General features: G+C 34.7%; 2 protein-coding genes and 2 long non-coding RNA genes across 4 annotated transcripts; all 4 read right to left on the bottom strand.

Moving 5' to 3' along the window:
• Nucleotides 1-1,108: 1,108 nt before the first annotated feature.
• LOC107175936 (receptor-like protein 11) lies at nt 1,109-2,475 on the bottom strand. The gene is made up of 2 exons (XM_025095050.2): nt 2,309-2,475; nt 1,109-2,165 (listed from the first exon to the last, which is right to left on the bottom strand). The coding sequence occupies exons 1-2, from the start codon at nt 2,473-2,475 to the stop codon at nt 1,109-1,111; spliced, it is 1,224 nt and encodes a 407-aa protein (XP_024950818.2).
• A 4,685-nt stretch (nt 2,476-7,160) lies between these two features.
• On the bottom strand, nt 7,161-12,912 carry LOC112497163 (uncharacterized). The gene is made up of 4 exons (XR_003063755.2): nt 12,604-12,912; nt 8,489-8,711; nt 7,555-7,718; nt 7,161-7,365 (listed from the first exon to the last, which is right to left on the bottom strand). It is a non-coding gene; the product is annotated as an uncharacterized LOC112497163 (long non-coding RNA).
• A 2,387-nt stretch (nt 12,913-15,299) lies between these two features.
• On the bottom strand, nt 15,300-17,981 carry LOC112497243 (receptor like protein 22-like). Its single transcript, XM_052434568.1, has one exon. It carries the CDS (start codon nt 17,979-17,981, stop codon nt 15,300-15,302), a length of 2,682 nt encoding a protein of 893 aa, XP_052290528.1.
• A 4,979-nt stretch (nt 17,982-22,960) lies between these two features.
• LOC127899133 (uncharacterized) lies at nt 22,961-23,831 on the bottom strand. The gene is made up of 3 exons (XR_008050959.1): nt 23,472-23,831; nt 23,231-23,311; nt 22,961-23,131 (listed from the first exon to the last, which is right to left on the bottom strand). It is a non-coding gene; the product is annotated as an uncharacterized LOC127899133 (long non-coding RNA).
• Between the last annotated feature and the right edge of the window lie 253 nt (nt 23,832-24,084).

The raw sequence follows: 24,084 nt of genomic DNA, 5'->3' as shown, positions 1-24,084 counted from the left end.
ACCATAACAACACCCCCACACAATTTCCTGCAAAAATATTACTTCAAATCATTTTACCATCAAAATGTACGTTCCTGACGACATGTTCTAATGAAATGGCAATAAAAGTAAAAACAATTTCAGCCCCTGGAGGATTATTTGACTTCCATGCTAGCTTCCGGTAGTTTATAATTCCTGAAGAAAACAATCGCATCAATAATTCAGTTAAAATTTTCTTTCTTATACATTATCCTCATTTTGTTTCTCACTATAGATGTTGATAATAAGCATAATTTGAGATTAATTAGGATCGTGATTTTCTAAGTCAACTATTAGATTACGATAATATCGGCATGCTATCTACTTAAAGAACACTAGAAACCAACTTATAATTCCAAAAGACAAACTAATAATTACTCACCTGGGCCTTTAGAGATGCATCTACAAACTTCTTCTACTTGCTCTGCCTCGTCTGATCACCCTTCTTAGCTTCCTGGATTGCTTCCTTTCGATCATTCTTACAAACCATTGTGGCCTTCCAGTCACAAATGCCATGTATCCGATGGACAAGCCGATCACCACTCCAGATGCATAACCCAACTTAGCGAGCTTCCAATCAAACCAGCTTGAAGCATCGTCTCCTTCGATAAATCCTGTTGGTGTTGTTGGTTCTGGTGCCTCATCAGTGCTGCAGCTTTTTGATAATGGGAATCCACACAGCCCCGAGTTACCAGAATAGGAATCATTTCCAAATGTATTAAACTGGGGTCCTCCTGGTCTCCTGGTATGGGTCCCTCGAGCTGGTTGTTCGAAAGATTCAACACCGAAAGATAATTGAGACTCGCCAGTTGTGTTGGGATACGTCCAGCAAGCTTGTTTGAAGAGAGGTCTAGAGATTCAAGCTCTGTCAGATTTCTTAGCGACGATGGAATACCACCTGTCAGGTTGTTGTGAGAAATGTTGAGACTTTTGAGCGAATTAAGCTTTCCCAACACTTCTAATATTTCCCCTTGAAATCTGTTGCTCGACAAATCAATAGTTGCAAAAGTGGTTAAAATCCTCTCCATTTGTATGTCATTGCCTTTCATAGTCAAAGATATTGATTCATAGTAAGAATAATTCAACGACCTCATATAATTGACTTCAATACTTTAAAACCATGCAGATACCATATTGGCAAAACACCAGTGAATCGATTGTAAGAGAGATCAATTATTCGCAACTTGGGGAAAGGAACTCTTGTTTTGGTATCATCAATGGGACCACGAAATCTATTAGATCGCAATGTAAGGACTTGCAATTCAGGAAGAACGTCTAACCAGTGGGGAAAGGTATCATTAATCTGATTGTTCCCAACATCTATAACTTCCAAATGTCGACAATTAACCAAAGATGGAGGCAAAGGTCCTTCCAACCGATTGCCATTAAGGTTAAGACTTACCAAAACACAACTTTTTGCAAATGTTTGAGGGAGGCTGCCACTAAACTTGTTCATTCTCATATCTAAGATTTCAAGTGTTGAGTTTCCAAGATATTCTGGAATTGGGCCGCTCAAGCTGTTATTCCCAACATCAAGAAATTGCAAATCGACACAGTTAATCAAAGATGGTGGTAATGGTCCCTCCAAGTGATTGCCACTCAGCCGAAGATAAACCAATTTGCAACCCTTTGTATATATCTGTTGGACGCTACCTTGGAAGTTGTTCATTCCGAGATCCAAAGTATCAAGTGTAGAGTTTCCAAGACACTGTAGAATTTGTCCACTCAAGCTATTGTTGGATGAGTCAAAAAATCGAATGTAACTCAAATTACAAAATGACGAAGGAATCTCTCCAGTCAAATTATTTCTGGAAATTGAAAACTCTCTCATGTGAGGTGGTAGATTTAGAAGTGATCCTTGAAGTAAGTTCGAATCAAGGTGAAGATATTCCAGATTTTTCCACGGAAGATGGTCTATGTTTGTCAGGAAGTTTCGTGAAAGTTCTAGGTAAATTAAAGTATGTACTCCGATATCCCACATCCAACTGGGAAACTCACTTATATTGCAAGCCCGTAAACCCAACTCCGAAAGATTAGGGAAAGATGAGTTGACTGTTAATTTGGTGCTCATTGATAAACTAATATTAGAAAGATAAAGAGCTTTAAGTTTTTTGAGCTTTGCAAAATCGTAAAGCTCAACGCTGCCACTGAAATTGCAAATGTCAAATTCAAAAGTTCAAATATTGAACTTGGAATCGAGCCAATCAGTTGATTCCCTCCCAGGCCTAAATAAGAAAGTCGGGTTAGGTTGGTAAATATATCCGGAATTTTACCGACAAAGTTATTGTACCGAAGATCTAAAAGACGAAGCTGCTGAAGATTTGAAAAAGATGATGGAATGTGACCACTAAAACTGTTAAATGAGAGATCCAAATAAGCAAGTTGTGTAATATCGTTACCTAGCGATGCAGGAATTGACCCCATGAAATAGCTGGAAGAGAGGTTACGGAGTGTCATGTTTGGAAATTGAGTAAAACCAGAAGAAATCTTAGAGTAATTGAAATCATTGTAAGCCAGGTTGAGCTTTCGCAGGCGAGAAAGAAAGAAACGGCTACTGTTGGAAGGGATGTTGCCGTGAAGCCAACTGCAACTGAGGTCGAGGCCAATCACGTGACCCGTCGCCGAATCACATGTTACTCCATCTCAGGAGCAGCAATCAGCGTCCTCTTTCCAAGACATCATCTTTGGACGAGATTGTTGACGTCCATCACAAAACCACGAAGAATGGTTTTCAAAGGAAAAGAGCTGCTTAAATTGGAGTAAAGCAGAACTTTGGTCATGAGAGCAAAGTATTGCTGAACACTGAGAATACAAGAGCAATAACTGGAGGCAAATAAAAAGTTGATAAGGCTGAGTGATATAACCCATTTTCTTTTTCGTTTCTGGATGATGAAATCACAAGAAGAGAGAGAGATATAATGACTAATTATAGAAGTTGAATATGGTGTGTAATTAATTAATAATATAATATTTATTGACTTACAGCACCAAGTCTTGCTTTGGAATTTAGCAAGTTGATTCATCTGATTAATATTTATCTGGAATCCTTTGAAGAGGGGTATGTTGACGACATGCTCGACGGGGAATGGTGGCCCTTACCCTTGAGACTGATCTTATGATTGGCAATGGCATGAAAACTTATTTAAATTTAATGGCCGTTTGGTTTGGTTTTACACAAAATTAATTATTTTTGTTTACACAGAATTAAAAATGTTAAGCATATATGACAAAGTGCTAATTTCTTAAAAAGAAAAGAAAAAAAAAAATTGGATGAAGGGGATTTCCGTTAAACTATTTTTCACCAAAAAGAGCAATGCACTCTTTTGCAAATGGAAATTGAGTTTTTCAAATGAAGTCTTAGAGGCAATGAATTCTTTCTTCCTGAAAGTAATCTAACAAGCTTTAAAGTAATTAATCATTGATGGATTATCTTTACGGACCATCTCCTTTGTTCACGTATAAAGTAGATTTTATATTGTTCAAGATGAGCTGTTTAAAATTTTTCCGATTTTCACAAACCAGTCCAAAAGCTGAAGCTGTATCCAATTAATTACCATTTTGATATTTATTTATGTATGCGAAAATATAGTTTAGAGAGATATTAGTTATGTGTTATATATGCTGATGTGGCAGCCAGCTAAACTCGTCGTTAGTTAGTCATATACATTATGCACAAAGCACAATTGATTTCCCCTCCTCTGCTTTAATTCTGTTTCAGTTTGTTGAAAAAGTTGTTAGGCCTTCCATTTACTTCTTGATAATTAGTTTACTACAACAAGTTAGTAAGACTAGCTCATAATCTTGTTACGGAGTCAGGTTAATTGGTGCATTTGTCGCCAGTTTTGTAAAATTCCAAACTATATTGAGTGCTTATCTTGTTACGGAGTCAGGTTAACTTTGGTTCCACAACCCATTCCAAAAGGAAACAGCAGAAGATGTCTCCAACTCCATGTTTAATTATCTAGAAGAAGCTAGCAGTGTCTAAATCAAAAGTTGAAAAGGCTGAGTTAAAATGATCCATATTATCTTTTTTCCTTGAGGAAATCACAAGAACAGATATGGCTATTCAAGTATAATGTGAATTTAAGGTACCAAGTCTTTGTAATACTTTTAGAATCTGAGCACCAAGTCTTATTGCTTAGCCTTATAATCTAGTTTTGGAATAAATTGGACAGCCGTTTTTTGAACAATTTGTAAAATTTCAAACAAGTACTTGCACATTTTCCACAGCCATGAAACTCGTGGGAAGGATCAAAAAGTGAAGAGTTGCAATTCCAAGTCCAGAGCAGACATCTAGCTGGCTATTATCTTTTACTCATTCCCTTTCCTTTTGGCCTAAAGAAGACTGCATTCTTCAAAAGGTGCATTATTATATGTGCGCCCTCATATTCGAGGATCATTCTTCTATGTATCAGATAAAAATACTTATACAACAAGTCTTATTACCGTGCCCTTACAATCTAGTTGTGGAATTTGGTGTGTTGTTTTCCAGCAGTTTGTAAAATTTCAAACTAATACTTCTTACTTTTTCAACACCCGTGAAACTCATGGGAAAGGTCAAAAAAGTGGAAAAGTTAGATTTCCAGTTCCAATTAAAAATCTATTCCAGTGTTTCCACGAACCTGCCTAAAAGCAGACGTGTTTATCGTGCACACCATCTACAAGAAGCTGTGTGCAATTATCATTTTGAAAATTTTTATATAACTACAGCCCGTTTCTTTGATGACAATTTGACAGTATTATAAATTGAGCAGTACTGGCAGTTTGTACTATTAGGATCCACTGGGTAAAAAAATTCCTGAAAACGAGATTCTGTTTAGTCAGGATCTTTTTTTTTTTTTTTTCCTAATTCAATGCAAGAGAACTTTATTAATAAGACATCAAAGATACAACTAATAAGAAGAGACAAAATGAGCTTTGTGCCACAAAATATTTATTTAATAATTACTCAAACAACATATTTACTCCTTTAATGATGAATTCGGACAAGAGTTTAAGGATAGTTAAAGGAAACAACATAACTAAATAATACATAATTATTTTTTAATGAAAATCATTAATGAGAACTTACAAGGAAGAAAAGCTTTTTCTATCACTTCTACTCGCACTGTTATAATTAAGCAGAGTCAAAATGATAATTTTCCACAAATCCAGTTCAAACGGTAACAGCAGAAGCTGTGTCCAATATAATTCCACGTTAAATTTTTAAGCATGCTATCTAGAAGAAGCTGTGTCCAAAACAAATTAGAGTTTCAATATTATTACAAATTATGAGTAAACTACATGTTTTAAAATAATCTGGCCACTAGAATATAAAATCGGTAGATAATAATGCAGTTTCAAATCGAGCAATGCACATGTATTCCTAGTTCGTCCACATAACACAAAATTAACAAAAGGAAAACACATAATTGAACTACTTTGAAAGCTTTTATTGCATTTTTTCATAAAACAAACGGAAGAAAGAAAGTTTTAATGTTTTCACCTGATTTCGAGAGCCAACTATAATTTTGAAGCTTTGGGGCAGAGCTCACTTTGAGAGAGCTGAGCAATGTGAAGAAATTGCACCGTTTATGCCATGAAAGTGGCTTAATTCTACAAATATGACACCGTACTCAGTAATTCCATTAATATGACAATTCCTTAAAGAAAAGTCGTAAATATCCTTAAAGAGTACATTTATTTTCCATTTTTTACCCAACCATTACACATACATGGCTAATAATTTCTCAACCTGTAATTATTAATTACTCAACCTTTATCTAAAAATGGCACAACCTTTTACCTTGTTCTTATGACAATTGTATTCATACTCAATTACTCTTGGCCTACTTGACTATTGCCCGACTTGTAAGTGACTGTTCCAATTATTCCACGATTAACCGAATTGCATGTGCGTGACTATAGCCGAATAATTTTTCAACAACTTGACTATTACTTGATTTGTGCACGACTGTGGTCAGGTAAATTTTCACTACACAACCCTTACCCGACCATAATTGATGAATAATTTTTTTACGAACTATGACAATTAAAAACATAATTTTTTAATTAAGGAACCAAAATAACTATTGGCAATAGTCTAAATCTACGTAATCACCTTCACTTTATTACCCGTAAGGTAAAAATAAAACCTTAACGTTGAGAAAGTGAGAGGAAAGTTTTGGGGTTGATATAAAAGTTGGGTAACATGTAATTCACAAATGAGAGGACCTCAATCTTTATGCTGGTGAATTTGTTGTATAAGTGAATACTGAATAAATGGAAGGGAGCGGATATACTTTTGCGGCATATTAAAACAAAAAACTCCGAGCAATGGCTGCACCTAAATGGGCTCTGTTCTGAGCTTTTGTTTATGACGTGTATACCACTGGGCTTTATAATTATGGGCCTAGTTTTGTTTCAACTAAAATTCATACAGAATCCGTCGGTCAAAGGACAGAGGTTTTGGATCTGCGTTATTTCAATTATTCTCAAATCCATTTTCTTTTTTATTTTCGAAATGAATAAATTCTCTAAACCCATTCTCATTTTTAACAAGAATAACAATATCTATCTAATCCTAATTAATGTGCCATTCATATATATTACAAAATGGTAAAACTGAAATAAAAAATTATACAAACAATGATTATGAAATTTATTATCAAATAAATAAAAAGAAAATACAGATAATTAAATATAAATTGAAATCCAAATGTTGGTTCCTAGATTTATTATTTTAATATAAATCATATAAACTAGTTAGTCAAATTTTTTAAAATGGATTCATCAAATTAGCTAACACTTAATTGTGTGGGGCTTTTTGAACTCATCATTTTATTCAATAAGCCCAATTTTTTAATAAACCCACTGCTAAAATGAAGATATTAGATTTTCACATGGCCTTTGACTAAAATATTGTTATTTTAATATTATTAACCCATAACACCAATCTCTTAAAAAATGTAATTCCATTTTTCTAACCTCATATGAATCTCAATTTTTTTAATAAAAAATAATTTAACCATGTGTTTACATCTTTTTATACTACTAATTAGCGAAATTCTAACCCATGAACAAATATTCAAGAATTTAATGGTAAAATACAAGAAAGTAAAGGATTAAAAACACAAAGGGAAAAAAAAAGATGAAGAAGAAGAAATAATACATGAGTTCCCTAAAGTACTGGAAAATAACTTCAAATGAAATTTTCAGTCCTGAAACAGAAGAATTTAGAAAAATTCTGTTGAATAAGTGTTGTTATTCTCATCACAAGTTTTAAAATGATAAATTGATCCACGCTCAAATCCAAAGTACGTACGTCGCCCAAGATCGACCAAATCAAAGTTACCCTCGCATCTTTTCCTGCAACAATATAATATCATTTCAAGAGACCAAAAGTGACCAAAAATAAGCTATGGAAATAAATTAAGCAAAAATAAGTTTCGGTAGCAAGAGACCAAAATTCCTCAAGAGAACATACCAATAATTAAGGTAAATTTTTCTCTAGAAAATGATATTTACATCGGGTCAAACCCTGAAAATAAAACGCACCGTTTTGATTTACGCATCATTTTTCCACGCCCCTTTCCTTTATCGATCAACTACAGCACATGCATTCAAAGTCCACAATCCACCATCCAAAATCCAGAATCCACGCATATGTAGCCACTAGGACTGCCATCACTGATAGCCAGCCACCGCCACTACCATTAACACTGCCACCGATGACAGAGATTAGTAATTGTAAGTAACAAATTGAAAATTTCCACTCAACATATTATATAAAAACTAAATTTGTTTTCAACTATGTAATCATTGTTTTCAAACAAATTATAATGGGATGGAACTGGCAATCCTTTGGGAAGGTTTTCCATATGTGGAATCGTCACTTTGGACATTACGTTTTAACTAAATCTGCCAGCCTCCCTTGTTCAATTATTTATTTAATTCTGTAGGTATGTTATATTTCTTCCTATAGTTTTGGCATAACAAAATTGAAAGAGAAAGATCGGTTCTGCAGAAGGAAGATAACAACTTGAGGGGTTCTGCAGTTGGGGTTATGTAGTTGGGTTCTGTGGTGAAACAAAAAATGAAAGAGAAAGATGAGTTTGGTACGGAGCTGTAATGCTTGAGCAAAACGACATCATTTTACGGAAAATTGAAACAAAAAAAAAATTACAAAACACCGTCGTTTTACGAAAGCTTCGGGGCTTGACTCGGGATTTGATCTGGGGCATCTATCAGTGATGTTTTTCTCCATCATGAAATGATTTTCCTTGCATATGATTCTCGTTTTCCCTTTTCCTATAGAGGTTGATTATAATTATTATTTGAATTTAATTAGGATTCTGGTTTTTGTAGATCAATTGTTAGATTATGAAAATTTTTATTCCATTAATACATGATCCTAATTTAAAAATATTTAGTAATAAAAAATGATTGTAACATCCCTAGGCAATGAATTAGGCTGATCTTTTCACCTTACCACTTCCTGTAAATTACTTTGTGTGGATGGGGTTCACTTTCACCCAAACCTAAATAAGAGAAAATTGCCAATCACAGTGGGCTATTACTTGAAATCATTTCAGCAAAGCGACTGATCCAGGACTCCACCATATTAAACATAGTGGACATATATATTTAGGTCATTCTGTCTCTCCTTAATTTGCTTTCACTTCTACCAATATGAACAAGCTCTGCTGCCATCACTGCCATGGAAATGATAAAAAGTCAGAATAAGGGATCCAAAAGCAGTATATTAACAGATATGATAAGAGTTTCTCTAGTCAGACAATATGTAATTTAGCTCCTTTCAACGGCGACGCTAACATTTTTTTGGGTGGGCTGAATTTCTTTTTCTAGTTCAATGCGAGAGAATTTTATTAATAAGAAACTAAAGCTACAAACTACTGAAAGGAGCCATAATGAGTCTTGTTCCTCAGAATATTTATTTAGTACATCATTTGAGATTATTTGGATAGCACACTTATTCCTTAAATGATGAATAAGAATTTGATGATAGTTGAAGAAGCAATATAAGTAATTAATATAAATACTCTTATATGGGTTTCAATAAGGATAATTTTGTAATTAAATAAAAAAAATGCCCCATTTTTTGGAAAACAGTGAACTCAATTGTATATTTAGTGTAATTAAATAAAAAACTGCCCCATTTTCTGGTGTTCTTAGCTCTAAAAATGGTTTTAATCTTTAACTTTAAATAAATCACCATTTTTAGGATTTTCAATCTCAATTGTTTCATAAGGAAAGACAGTACGAACTATAAAATGACCAGACCATCGAGAGCGTAACTTACCTGGAAAGAGATGCAATCGAGAATTATATAAAAGTACTTTCTGACTTGGTGTAAAGGATTTTCCCAAAATGTGTTTGTCATGAAAGATTTTCATTCGATGTTTATAAATCTTGGCATTATCATATGCATCATTCCTGATCTCTTCAAGTTCTGCTAGTTGGGAAAGGGAACTCTTGTTTTGGTATCACCAATAGGACCCCAAAATCTATTAGAACGCAATATAAGAACTTGCAATTGAAGAAGAACGTCTAACCAGTAGAGAAAGGTGTCATCAATCTGATTATTCCCAACATCTAAAACTTCCAAATACTGACAATTAACCAAGGATGGAGGCAATGGTCCTTTCAACCGATTGCCATTAAGGTTAAGACTTACCAAAACACAACTTTTTGCAAATGTTTTGTGGGAGGCTGCCACTAAACTTGTTCATTCTCATATCTAAGATTTCAAGTGTTGAGTTTGCAAGACATTCCGGAATTGGGCCGCTCAAGCTGTTATTCCCAACATCAAGAAATGACAAACGTGTTGAGTTTCCAAGACATTCTGGAATTGGGCCGCTCAAGTTGTTATTCCCAACATCAAGAAATTGCAAATTGACACAATTAATCAAAGATGGTGGTAATGGTCCCTCCAAGTGATTGCCACTCAGCCGAAGAGAAGTCAAGTTGCAGCCTTTTGCATTTGTCTGCGGGATGCTACCTTGGAAGTTATTCATTCCGAGATCTAAAGTTTCAAGTGTAGAGTTTCCAAGACACTGTGGAATTTGTCCACTCAAGCTATTGTTGGATAAGTTAAGATATTGAATGGAACTCAAATTACAAAATGACGAAGGAATCTCTCCAGTCAAACTATTGTTGGAAATTAAAAGCTGTACCATGTGAGGTGGTAGATCTGGAAGTGATCCTTGAAGTAGGTTCGAATCAAGGGTAAGATATTGGAGATTTTTCCACGGAAGATGGTCTATGCTTGTCAGGACGTTTTGTGAAAGAATTAGAAATTGCAAAGTATGTACTCCAATATCCCACATCCAACTGGGAATCCTACCACGGATTTGGTTTTTAGAAAGGTCCAACCACTCTAACTGATGTTGAGTTCTCAAGATGTCTGGAAACTCACTTATATTGCAAGTCTTCACTTGTGTTTTTATTGTTTTGTCTGGATTAATTATTTCCAATTTATCTATTTTTAATTATCTTTTCTAATTGGATTATATACTTCTTGTTCTGGAGTCTAGTTTATTGGTGCATTTGTCGCTAGTTTTGTAAAATTCCAATTAGATGCTAGACCTTCCATTTACTCTTAATTGTTTACTATATATGTGTGTAATCTCTATGCTGAAATTGCTTGATCAATACTCAATACAGATCTTAAACCCTTTTCCTAAGTCAACGTTGAGCATTCCACAGTAAGGCTTTATAAATTTGTGATCTTTTTCTCTAGTTTGAATTAATTTTGTACTAATATTACTCTATTTATAATGGTATATAGCTTCTTTTATGTAGGCGTTAATATGCTCTCCTAAGCTGAAAAAAAAAATAAATTCAGAGAAGATTAAGGTGTAAACTGAAATTAATTAAAAACACAACAAACGGAAGTAACTTAAGATTTTGTTATGAAAATAAAAGTACAAATCTTAGAAGTTTCCTCAGGGCTGTAATTTAAATTAAATTCAAATGAAATTTTGGGTCCTGAAATGGTATAATTTCCTAAAAGTTAGATAGATAATTTCGTAAATTTGTTAGGGATATATGCTCTATTTATATTAGTAGAAAAAATCTACCCATATCTAATTATATTGACAGAAAATATTGGGTCCCACGAATTAATTGCTCTCAAGATTTGAGAGCATGAGTGTTGTCAACGGGCTACAAGCATACCAACAAAGTGTTGGCTCCACTGGCAATGGAGTCCCCTTAAGTGGCTTGACTGGATTTGCTTCCCAGTTCGAGTCGCAGGGAAGTCGCCTTTTTTGGGAGAACATGTGCCTCTCGGTTCGAGCGGGAACTTCTAGTCTGAGTTATGGTACGAGCTTAAATGTGCCTCCTACAGTTGGGGCCCTACTTAGGATACCTCGTGGTTAAGACAAAAAAAAATGGGCTACGATCATAAACATTGATAAACGATGTTTGTATTTTACTCGTTTCCTTTCTTGACGTCTTTAGTAGACTTTGATTATTCAATTTCCACTAACCAATCCAAATTAAAGCTCAAACGATATATAGATACGAGAAATGTTGGTTGTCTCTTGTATATGGTGATGTGGCAGCGGCCTAGACTCCACTAACCAGACCAAATTAAAGCTCAAACGATAGTTATTCCACTCCCACCTCTGCCCATGGGAGTCCCCACTCTAAAAATGGGTGAATCCCACGGGCCCACAGAGTGGGATTCCTCATCCTATCTTAAAATGTTGAAGTAAACATTGGAGTGGGAGGAATCCACACTCCTTACTCCTACTTCAGAAAGTAAACACAACATTAAAACCATTAATAATGAGCCTTCATTGTCAATGTTAACTTCAGCAAATGCAGAATTCTTCCTCAGTGTAAAGACCATTGTGGCACTATTTGAATTCACAACTCTATAGTTCCATCCAAGAACTAACATGTTTGACAACATTCTAAAATAATAACATACCGTGGTCAAAGCATATCAATCAAAACAAAAAAAAAAAATATGATTGCCTTTCGAATGCTTAGGAAAACCAAAAAGAGAGAGAATTACAATTTTTTGTATCATTGGCAATTTTATTATGGCTTGTTTAGGCTATATTCCTTATTTCCATCTAATCACAACCTTAAAATATTTGGTAAATATTATAACCACAGTTTGACAATTAAAGCAAATTTACCCACAATTGCCTAACCTATGTTAGGTTTACTATTTTTATCAAAATTACTATTTAAACAAATTACCAAACACTATAAACTTTTATTTTATAACTAAAACTTTGATTTCACAGTAGCTCTCATTTAAAAGTAGATGTGCCTTAAAAAGCCTCGACCGCACAATACCACTACCAAATGTAGCCTTAATCTACAATTGCAGGACATGACAATCGCTTGTAGTTGAGTGGCTGTTTAGAAATGTGCTTTTGGAATCATGTAAAAGCATTGTAGTTTACCCTTAGCCATCACCTTGAATTTAAATTTTAAAAGAACCAAAGAAACATAGTAAACATAAAAATAACAGAAAATAACAAAGCTTTAAAAATTTCCCTCCTTTATTTCTTGCATTTTTTCGGAAACCAAACAAAAGAAAGAAAAGGGCATTGATGATTTGACCTGTTTCGAGAGCCAACTACAATCTGAAGGTTGGGGCAGAGTTTGTAGAGAGAAACAGCAGTGGATCCAACGACCCGACCCATAACTCCAAGTACCAAAACACAGGTGTTTTGGTTCTTCATTTGAAACTGAGCTCCATCAAGAACTGTCTCTGTAGTAGCACTTGTAGGCTGTAGCCCTGGCCACTAAGGCCGTGGCTGTGCTATTCAAGTGAAGCAAAGCTCGCGCTTTTTTGGTTTCTCTGTGAATAGTGAAGGCTCTCAATTCAACAATTTTCCTTATCCAAATTATCGTCACTGTAACCTGTTGAGTGATGACGTGGTGAGAATATTGACGTGGATGAGTTTTCACATGTAGACGTGGCACGTACTGGGTCATTTGAACAAAGATCATGTAAGGTTAGAGATTTTGGACAGAAGTTATTTTAATTTTTCAATCCATTTTCTTTTTACACCCAATCAATTATCTTATTGAGTTTCAGAACAATAATATTACACATTCAAATTCAACTCATATAACCAAAGAAGTACACCCAAATTAAGCTCATATCATCTCCTACATCATTATTGCTACAATTAATTGAGTCACGATTATTTGATATTTCCCATTGTTGCATTTATAGAAGGACATGATTTAAAGGACCACATACTTAAAATTCTCAGCCTTATCTAGTTTGTTAATTTGTGTGCACACCATGCTACGTGCCCTTCTAAAACATACTCGCATTGGCGAGTGGCCATCTCTATGTCCAATAATAGCTTCAGTCGTGCCTTGGAAACTTTACAATGGGGTACTTAAATGTTAGAATGAACAATCTTCGTGGTAGAATCCCACAATCATATGCAAAAAGGTTGCAATTTGTATGCTTACACTGAATGACAATCACCTAGAAGGATCATTGTCACCATATTTAGTTAATTGTATCGGTTTGATGTTTATTAATTTCAGGAATAACAACTTGAGCAGCCCAATTCCACAATGTCTTGGATAAAGATGGCAAAAAAGCCCGACCCGATTTTTGACCAGATTGGCCCGACTCAAATTTTTAGGGCTTTGACCCGAATTTAAGGGTCAAAAATCGAACTCAAGCTTAAAAAATAAAAGTTTAATTAAATTTGGGTCAGGGTTTGGGTTTTATGTGACCCAACTCTCTCATTTAACAATTTAAAAAAAATTGATGAACTCTTTGTTAAACCAATGAACTAATGAACTCCTGGTCTAAATTGTGGTATTGAGTTGTGTGTTTTTATTTTATTTGTTAAATTGATGAACTCTTTGCTTAGATTGCGGAATTAAATTGTGTGTTTTTTAAAGGAATGAGACATGGTTTTTAACTTTGTATTTATATTTAGTTATTTATATAATTTATGGTTGAGATGTTGAGTAGAGTAATTTTTATATTTATGTTACTTTAAACAAGTTTTACAGTTTTTTAAATTTTAACATATTAGGGGATTTAAATAATAACATACGAAAGTCAAACCACATCAATCAACATAACTATTATGGCCGTGGCCGTGCGATTCAAATAAAGCAAAGCTCGCGCCATTTCAGTTTCTCTTTGTCTTTTGTGCTCGGCCTCTGTGACGACTGACGAGACCCAATTCAACTGTTTTTCTTAATCCAAATGATCATCGAGTGATGACGTGGTGAGAGCGCTAAGGCTGGTGACGTGGATGAGTTTGCACATGTTGACGTGGCACGTACAGGGCCGTTTGAACAAGGATCATAAAAGGTTAGAGATTTTGGACCAATGTTTTTTTAATTATTCAAACCATTTTCTTTTTACACCTAATCAATTATCTTGAGAACGTGTTATAAGTGGAATCATGGGCCGCGCCGTATGTGGGGACTGCTGTTAAGGTATGGCATCTGTGAAGCTAAGTTAGTTAATTCTGTTAAGAGGTTAAGTGGCAAGCTGAGTCAGCGTTGGTGGGGCCAGAGTTAATTAAGTTTGTTACTACTAACAGCTGGACAAAATAGAGCTATAAAAGATGGCTCAAGGCTAATCAACAGTAGCACTTGATTCACGATTTTGAGAGGCTTAGGGTGAGAGATAGAAAATACTCTGTGAGAGAGATTTAATCCTTGTCATCAGTTGTCTCTGTGTAATCGATCTGTTCAATAAAAGCTTCAAGCCCAAGAGGGTTCTTCAGCCGTGGATGTAGGTACCATTGGTATTGAACCACGTAATCTTTTTAGTTCTTCTTCTTCCTCTTAACCTCTTTGTTCTAAGTTCTTTAGTGTCTTGGGTGTGTTGATTGTTTCTTTATCTTTTGATAATTGGTTCTTGGGGAGTTAGTTTGATTCGTTTGGTTGATTAAGTCTCAAGATTTAACTTTTAATCTCAACAGCATCGCTATGAAAACCCCTCTAAATTTAATGGCCGTTTGGTTTCATTTTACGCATAATTATTTTTGTTTCTACAAAACGAAAAAAAGGTGATATATGAAAAAGTGCAGATTTTTCTTAATTAAAATTGGATGACGGTGGTTTCTTCCTTTTGAAATATAGATACATATATTACAATAAAAGATCTACGAAAATTACTTTAAACCCTCAGATGTATGAGTATGAGTGCCGTCAACGTTGTACAAGCCCATTGGCAAATGTGTGGGATTTCATTTAATACATTTTCTCCAAGAAGAGCAATGCACCCACTTAATAATTACTCACCTTGGCCTTTAGAGATGCATCTACAAACTTCTTCTACTTGCTCTGCCTCGTCTGATCACCCTTCTCAGCTTCCTGGATTGCTTCCTTTCGATCATTCTTACAAACCATTGTGGCCCTCTAGTCACAAATGCCATGTATCCTATGGACAAGCCGATCACCACTCCAGATGCATAACCCAACTTAGCGAGCTTCCAATCAAACCAGCTTGAAGCATCGTCTCCTTCGATAAATCCTGTTGGTGTTGTTGGTTCTGGTGCCTCATCAATGCTGCAGCTTTTTGATAATGGGAATCCACACAGACCCGAGTTACCAGAATAGGAATCATTTCCAAATGTATTAAACTGGGGTCCTCCTGGTATGGGTCCCTCGAGCTGGTTGTTCGAAAGATTCAACACCGAAAGATAATTGAGACTCGCCAGTTGTGTTGGGATACGTCCAGCAAGCTTGTTTGAAGAGAGGTCTAAAGATTCAAGCTCTGTCAGATTTCTCAGCGATGAAGGAATACAACCTGTCAGGTTGTTGTGAGAAATGTTGAGACTTTTGAGTGAATTCAACTTTCCCACTACTTCTGGAATTTTCCGTTGAAATCTATTGCTGGACAAATCAATAGTTGCAAAAGTTGTTAGAATCCTCTCCATTTGTAAGTCAATGCCTTTCATAGTCAGAAATATTGACTCATAGTAATTAGAAGAACCCGGCAACCTCATATAACCGACTTCAACACTATTGTTATTCCCATGCATCATGGCTTTAAAACTTTCCAAATACCATAATGGCAAAACACCGGTGAGTTGATTGTGAGAGCAATCCATTATTCGCAACTTGGGAAAGGGAACTCTTGTTTTGGTATCACCAATAGGACCCCAAAATCTATTAGAACGCAATATAAGAACTTGCAACTCAAGAAGAACGTCTAACCAGTAGGGAAAGGTGTCATCAATCTGATTATTCCCAACATCTAAAACTTCCAAATACTGACAATTAACCAAAGATGGAGGTAATGGTCCTTTCAACCGATTGCCATTAAGGTTAAGACTTACCAAAACACAACTTTTTGCAAATGTTTGTGGGAGGCTGCCACTAAAATTGTTCATTCTCATATCCAAGACTTGAAGTGTTGAGTTTCCAAGACATTCTGGAATTTGACCGCTCAAGTTGTTATTCCCAACATCAAGAAATTGCAATTTGACACAGTTAGTCAAAGATGGTGGTAACGGTCCCTCCAAGTGATTGCCACTCAGCCGAAGATAAGTTAACTTGCAGCCTTTTGCATTTGTCTGTGGGATGCTACCTTGGAAGTTGTTCATTCGGAGATCCAAAGTCTCAAGTGTAGAGTTTCCAAGACACTGTGGAATTTGTCCACTCAAGCTATTGTTGGATAAGTCAAGATATTGAATGGAGCTCAAATTACAAAATGATGAAGGAATCTCTCCAGTCAAACTATTGTTGGAAATTGAAAAGGATACCATGTGAGGTGGTAGATCTGGAAGTGATCCTTGAAGTGAGTTCGAATCAAGGTGGAGATATTCGAGATTTTTCCACGGAAGATGGTCTATACTTGTCAGGAAGTTTCGTGAAAGATCTAGTTCAATCAAAGTATGTACTCCTATATCCCACATCCAACTGGGAATCCTACCACCGATTTGGTTTTCAGAAAGGTCCAACAACTCTAACTGATGTTGAGTTCTCAAGTTGTCTGGAAACTCACTTATATTACAAGCCGATAAATCCAACGCCGAAAGATTAGGGAACGATGAGTTGGCTGTTAATTTGGTGCTCACTGATAAACTAATATTAGAAAGAGAAAGAACTTTAAGATTTTTGAGCTTTGCAAAATCGTAAAGCTCAACGCTGCCACTGAAATTGCTAAAGGAAAGATAGATCTCAGTCAAATTCAAAAGTTCAAAGATTGAACTTGGAATCGAGCCTATCAGTTCATTATATGCCAAGCCTAAAAAAGAAAGTTGGGTTAGGTTGGTAAACATATCCGGAATTTTACCAACAAAATTATTGTACTCAAGATTTAACCAAAGAAGCTGCTGAAGATTTGAAAAAGATGATGGAATGTGACCACTAAAACCGTTAGATGAGAGATCCAAATAAGCAAGTTGTGTAATATTGTTACCAAGTGAAGCAGGAATTTCACCAACAAAGTGATTGTCATCAAGATCTAAATAACAAAGCTGCTGAAGATTTGAAAAAGATGATGGAATGTGACCACTAAAACTGTTAGATGAGAGATCCAAATAAGCAAGTTGTGTAATATTGTTACCTAATGATGCAGGAATTTTACCAACAAAGTTGTTGGACTGAAGATCTAAATGACGAAGCTGGTGGAGATTTGAAAAAGATGATGGAATGTGACCAATAAAACTGTTAATTGATAGATCCAAATAAGCAAGCTGTGTAATATTGTTACCTAGTGAGGGAGGAATTGACCCCGTGAAATTGCAGGAACAGAGGTCAAGGAGTGTCAAACTTGGAAATTGATCAGTAAAACCAGAAGAAATCTTAGAGCCATTGAAATCATTGAAGGCTAGGTTGAGCTTTCGCAGGCGAGGAAGAAAGAAAAGGCTACTGTTGGAAGGGATGTTGCCGTGAAGCCAACTGCAACTGAGGTCGAGGCCAATCACGTGACCCGTCGCCGAATCACATGTTACTCCATCCCAGGAGCAGCAATCAGCGTCCTCTTTCCAAGACATCATCTTTGGACGAGATATTTGTTGAAATATTTCACAAGATAATGAAGAATGTTTTTGAAAGGAAAAGAGCTGCTTAAATTGGAGCAAAGCAGAACTTTGGTCGTGAGAGCAAAGTATTGCTGAACACTGAGAATAGAAGAGCAATAACTGGAGGCAAATCAAAAGTTGATAAGGCTGAGTGATATAACCCATTTTTCTTTTTCTTTTTCTTTTCTGGATGATGAAATCACAAGAAGAGAGAGAGATATAATGAATATTTATAGAAGTTGAATATGGTGTGTAATTAATTAATAATATAATATTTATTGACTTACGGCACCAAATCTTGCTTTGGAATTTAGGTGGTAAGTGGAATCCTTTCAAGAGGGGGATCTTGACGACATGCTCGACGCGGAATGATATTAGTTATGTGTTATATATGCTGATGTGGCAGGCAGCTAAACTCGTAGTTAGTTGGTCAGTCATATACATTATGCACAAAGCACAATTGATTTTCCCTCCTCTGTTTTAATTCTGTTTCAGTTTGTTAAAAAAGTTGTTCGGCCTTCCATTTACTTCTTGATCAATACTACCATGAGAAAAAAAAAGATGAGGAGGAATAATCTACATGGATGCATTGATAAGACTAAATTTAGAATTCAATGTTATACACCGTTAACATCAAATAAAAGAATCCGAATCAATATTACTTAGATATGCAGAACACAGAAATTACTCAGTTTATACTCCCTCGGGGTAGTTAAAGAATCAATGTCAAAGCACATGCTTGTTGAAAATTAAAGATGGTTCAGAATCTACCGATTTTGCCAGAAGACGAATGAGAAAAATGAACAGAAACAAATTAGTTAAAGACCGGCGTGGAATGTAGGACAGGGCGTCCGGCCCTCCATGTTTAATTTTTATGAATAATTATTGTTACCTTAATTAATTGATTTTCTTTTTCTTTTTCTTTTTCCTTCAAGGCATAAATTATGAAGTCTTCTTTTAGGTAACTTGTCATTTTCGATCCAGTTCTATAGATATTCGCGTGACGCCATAACACTTGTGGATCAGAGCCAGAGCACCCCTACATTAATATATGTAACAATATTGTTTATGCGCAGCATTGTTCATCTTGTTACCAGCTTTGAGAAAGTATATACTATACGCCCAATTCTGAAAATGTGGCCTAAATGGCACCAAACGAATGTCGCCCCAAATCATTTCCTACGTCAAAATTATTTTTAAAATAATTTTTTTTCCTGAAAATTTTGATCAAGTTAACCATCAAAATGTAATTGTGTAGTATCACGTTCTGATGCAATGGAAATGAAAGCAAAACATATTTTGGTACCTGGAGAATATTTGACTTCCACTGCTAGCTTCCAAAAGTCTAAAATTCCTGATCAAGAGAACACATCCTATCATTGATTTCTTATATATGACCCTCATTTTCTTTCTCTCTATAGACGATGGATGCTGATCATTGATTAAGCATAATCATTGATAGATTATGTTTGTTTTTTGCTCGTTTCCTTTCATGGTGTCTATAGCAGACTTTGATTATTCGAAAGCAGCATTTTCCAGTTTTTCCAATTTCCACGAACCAGTCCATATTAAAGCTTAAATGATATATAGATAAGACAAATGTCAGTTGTCTTTCGTATATGGTGATGTAGCAGCCGGCTAGACTCTAGTTATTATTATTATTATGGTTTTATAGAAAGTAGATGAATAGACGGCATCCATATGTATGTTATAACACATATCTCCCTTATGATCGAATGGCGAATTAAATAAAGTTATTTGAGAGTTAGTCGACTAAGTCCGTAGAGTCCAATTACATGTAAATGGACACACTGTTCATTTTCCCTCCTCTGTTTTGATTTTGTTTTAGTTTACTAAGCAAGTTGACTTAGAATAGACCTTCCATTTACTTTGTAGTTTACAGTAAATATGTGCAATCTATATGCTGAATTTGTAAGCTTAGATCAATTAATATGCAGAATTGAAAGTGCTACCCATGTGGCCACGCTCCTAAGGTTGCTTAATTGGTCACATACCCCCTTAATCTTATAAATAACTCTTATATCCTTTGATTACAATAACTGAAGTAAATATAAATATAGCAATAAGATAAAAATAATAAATAAATAGCATATGATATAAAAATAGTAAATAAATAGCATATGATATAAAAATAGTAAATAAATAGCATATGATACAAATAAATTATTACAAGAAGTATAATTAATAAAATTACATATATAACGAAAATTATTTTTAGTATTAAGTTATTATTAGTCTATCGCAACGGACTTTATTAATACTAAAATCTATTAATCCAAAACTTTGAGTTTAAGATTTATACTAATATAGACATAATTAAAAACGATATTGCAAATAAAATAATATAAATTTTATAAATTAGTGTGAATGTTAGGTATAATTATTTAAATATTATTAATATGTCAAATAGATTTTATTACTATTAAAAGAATATGACAAATTAATAATATTAAAATAACTTTTCTAATATTCAAAATATTTTATAAATTTTATCTTATTTATATATTATATTATTTTAAGTTTAATTTATATTGATTACATGTAGAAGTTTAATTAAAGTCAATTATTCGGTTGTTGTAATCAAGGGTATAATAGTGAATGACCTTTCCCCTATTGCTTATAATCAAACATTTTCAAGCACAGCAATCTCACGAGAATAAACGCCAACAATTTCATCTTTTGTGTTTGAGAGCAAAAGCACTTTCATTTGAATAAACTTTGTTTTTAAAGTCGATTAATGACAACTCTTTATTTTCTTTTTTTTTTTTCTTTTAACATAGGATGATTTGAATTCTAGATCTCCTTTTTAGACTGAAGAGATTTTACCAATTGAATTCGTTAGTACAACAAAACAATGTGTTAAACTGGCAAATTCGTTGGGCTTATAAATATTTCTAAAGTGAGACGAAAAGGAGAAATAAAGTTTCTGAATAATATGTTTAATTGATAAAAATTATTTAACCGCCTGAGTTTTATAACCTGTTAATTCCTAACCTATGAACATAGCAGATTCTGTCCATGACTAGAAAAATACTGGAAAATTAAAGTAAGAAAAATACAAAACACAGGAGTAAGAAATGAATTTCTTATAAACAAATAAAAATAAAATTCATAGAAGATTCCTAAAGTGCTGGCAATTAAGTAACTTGAAATCCAGAAACATTTGAAATTTGGCAATAATCTCATGGGTAACAAGGACAATGACAATGAATGTTGTTCATCTTGTGCTATTCAAATGAAGCAAAGCTCGCGCCATTTTGGTTTCTCTGTGAGGAGTGAAGGCTCTCAATTCAGCTGTTTTTTCTTATCCAAATTATCGTCAGTGGCAACCTGTTGAGTGATGACGTGGCGAGAATATTGAGGCTGGTGACTTGGATCAGTTTTCACATATTGACCTGGCAAGTACTGGGCCATTTGAACAGGGATCATGTAAGGTTAGAGATTTTGGACCTAAGTTATTTCAATTATTCAATCCATTTTCTTTTTACACCCAATCAATTATCTTATTATGAGTTTCAGAACAGTAATTTTACACATTCAAATTCAACTTACAGAACCGAAGTTGCACACCCAAATTAAGCCCACATCGTCTTCACATCATTATTGCTGCAATTAATTGAGTCAGGATTATTTGATACTTCCCATTGTTGCATATAGAGAAGGACGTGATTTTAAGGACTACGTGCTTAAAATTTCTAGTCCAATCCAGTTTGTTTGTGTGCACACCATGCCACATACCCTACTAAAACATCCTTGCACATACCACCCAACCTGTGGGCCATCTCTATGTCCAATAATAGCTTCGGTGGACAAATTCCCCAGTGTCTTGGAAACACTGGGGTGTTTAGATGTTAGAATGAACAATCTTCATGGTAGAATCCCACAAACGTATGCAAAAGGCTGTAATTTGTATGCTTAGGCTGAATGACAAGGACCATTGTCAACATAGTTAGTTAATTGTATCGGTTTGATGTTTATTAATTTAGGAAATAACAACTTTAGCAGCCCAATTCTATAATGTCTTGGAAACTCAACATTTGTTAAGATCTTGAATATGATAATGAATAAATTCAGTTGGAAGTATCATTGCCTCCGTCTTTAGTTAACTGTCAACGATTGGAAGTTTTTGATATTGGGAATAATAATAATTATGTTAATGATACTTTTCCTTATTGATTAGAAATTCTTTTGGAACTGCAAGTACTTATATTACGATCTAACGATTTTGGGGTACTAAAACGAGAGTCCCTTTCCTCTTGTTTTGCTATCACCAATTAGATCCGAAATCGGTTAGATCGTAATATAAACACTTGCAATTCATGAAGAATTTCTAGCAAATGAGGAAATGTATCATTAACATGATTATTCCCATTATCAAAAACTTTCAAATCTGACTCTCAGTAAAAGATGGAGGGCAATATCCTTCTAATTGGTTGCCTGTTAAGACTTCTCAAATCACAACTCTTTGCAAACATTTGCAAACATTTGAGGGATGCTGCCTCAAATCCACTCATTCTCATATCCAAGACCCTAGTAAGTGTTGAGTTTCTAAGAAGTTGTGGAATTGGGCTGCTCAAGTTGTTATTCCGAGCATCCATAAACATTAAACCGGTACGATTAATCAAAGATGGTTGCAATGGTCCATTCTAGTGATTGTCTTTTAGCCTAAGCAGACAAATTACAGTTTTTTGCATACGCTTCTAGGATCCTACCATGAAGATTGTTCATTCTAAGATCCAAATGCCCAAGTGTAAAGTTTCCAAGACACTGTAGAATTGGTGCACCCAATTAGCTATCGTTGGACAAGTCAGGATGAATTGGTAAAATTACAAAATGATCCTTGAAGTATGCTATGAATAAAATTTATTATCATTATAATTCAACAATTGTTAAGAAACTTTTAAAATAAAATAAAATTAAAAGATTGGTGGATATGTTTATAGATTTAGATATTAAGATAGATTCAGACCTGCTCCAAATCCGTCTTAGATCAACACATCGATATCCAAATCCGATCTAAATTCATTTTAAATCGACCCAAATCCGATCCGATTGGATTTGGATCACGTGGATCTTGGGTCAGATCCAATCTATTGTCATCCCTAACAAAAAGAATACATGCTTCAATCATCACATATATAAAACATAGGAAACTGGACTTGGAAAAGAGATAATCAAACACAACATTTACCTTTCCTCACCTTGGTTTCTATGGCAGCTTCCAATACAGTGCATTTCAGTGCCTGTTGATAAGGCCCTGCTGCCACGAACAAGATCCACATCTGCAGAAGCAAAGTTACAGCATTTCAACTATAGACTAAAACATCATCAAAATATTGTCAATAACGAAATATCTGCTCCTGAAAAAAATTCCTTTACTTTGACCCTAGAAGAAAAAGAATTATTGATGTGGTACATCTAGTATGAGAGGAATGATCTCACCTCTTAAAGCCATTAATAATGAGCCTTCATTGCCAATGTTAACTTCAGCAAATTCAGAGTTCTTCCCCAGTGTAGAGACCATTGCAGCATCTTTTTCCCTGCCGGTACGCAAATTCATTAATATGACAATTTCTTAATGAAAAGTCATAGATATCCTTAAAAAGTATATTTATTCTCCATTTTTTTAGTTTTTACCTTACCATACCCCCCGTTTTTTACCTGACCATTACCCACCCATCGACTATAATTATTAAATACTCGACCTTTGTGTAAAAATTACGCGACCTTTTATCTCACTCTTATGACACTTGCATTTATACTCGATTATACTCTTGATTTGTGCCTAGACCATTTCCATTAGTCGATGATCACCTAACTTGTGCGTGACTATGACAGAATAATTTCTCAAAAACTCGACTATTACTTTATTTGTACATGACTGTGGTAGAGTAAATTTTCAGCTACACAACCCTTACCCCGCCATACTTGAACAATAATTTTTACACGAACTACGAAAATTAAAAAGATAATTTTAAGACCCATGGAATTAATTTTTTAAGAAACCAAAATAAATATTGGGATAGTCTAAATCAATATAATTGCCTTCACTTTA

The sequence above is a fragment of the Citrus sinensis genome, chromosome 2 (genome assembly GCF_022201045.2).
Source record: "Citrus sinensis cultivar Valencia sweet orange chromosome 2, DVS_A1.0, whole genome shotgun sequence".
Classification (NCBI taxonomy): domain Eukaryota; kingdom Viridiplantae; phylum Streptophyta; class Magnoliopsida; order Sapindales; family Rutaceae; genus Citrus; species Citrus sinensis.
This window is presented reverse-complemented; position numbering and strand designations above follow the sequence as displayed.

Excerpts from the sequence above, each read along its gene's own strand:
- LOC107175936 (XM_025095050.2), bottom strand. The coding sequence starts at position 2,475 with ATGACACTCCGTAACCTCTCTTCCAGCTATTTCATGGGGTCAATTCCT. Across the intron at positions 2,166-2,308 it reads CTTCGTCTTTTAGATCTTCG|TGGCAGCGTTGAGCTTTACG; the intron begins GTACAATAACTT and ends TTGCAATTTCAG.
- LOC112497243 (XM_052434568.1), bottom strand. The coding sequence starts at position 17,981 with ATGTCTTGGAAAGAGGACGCTGATTGCTGCTCCTGGGATGGAGTAACA.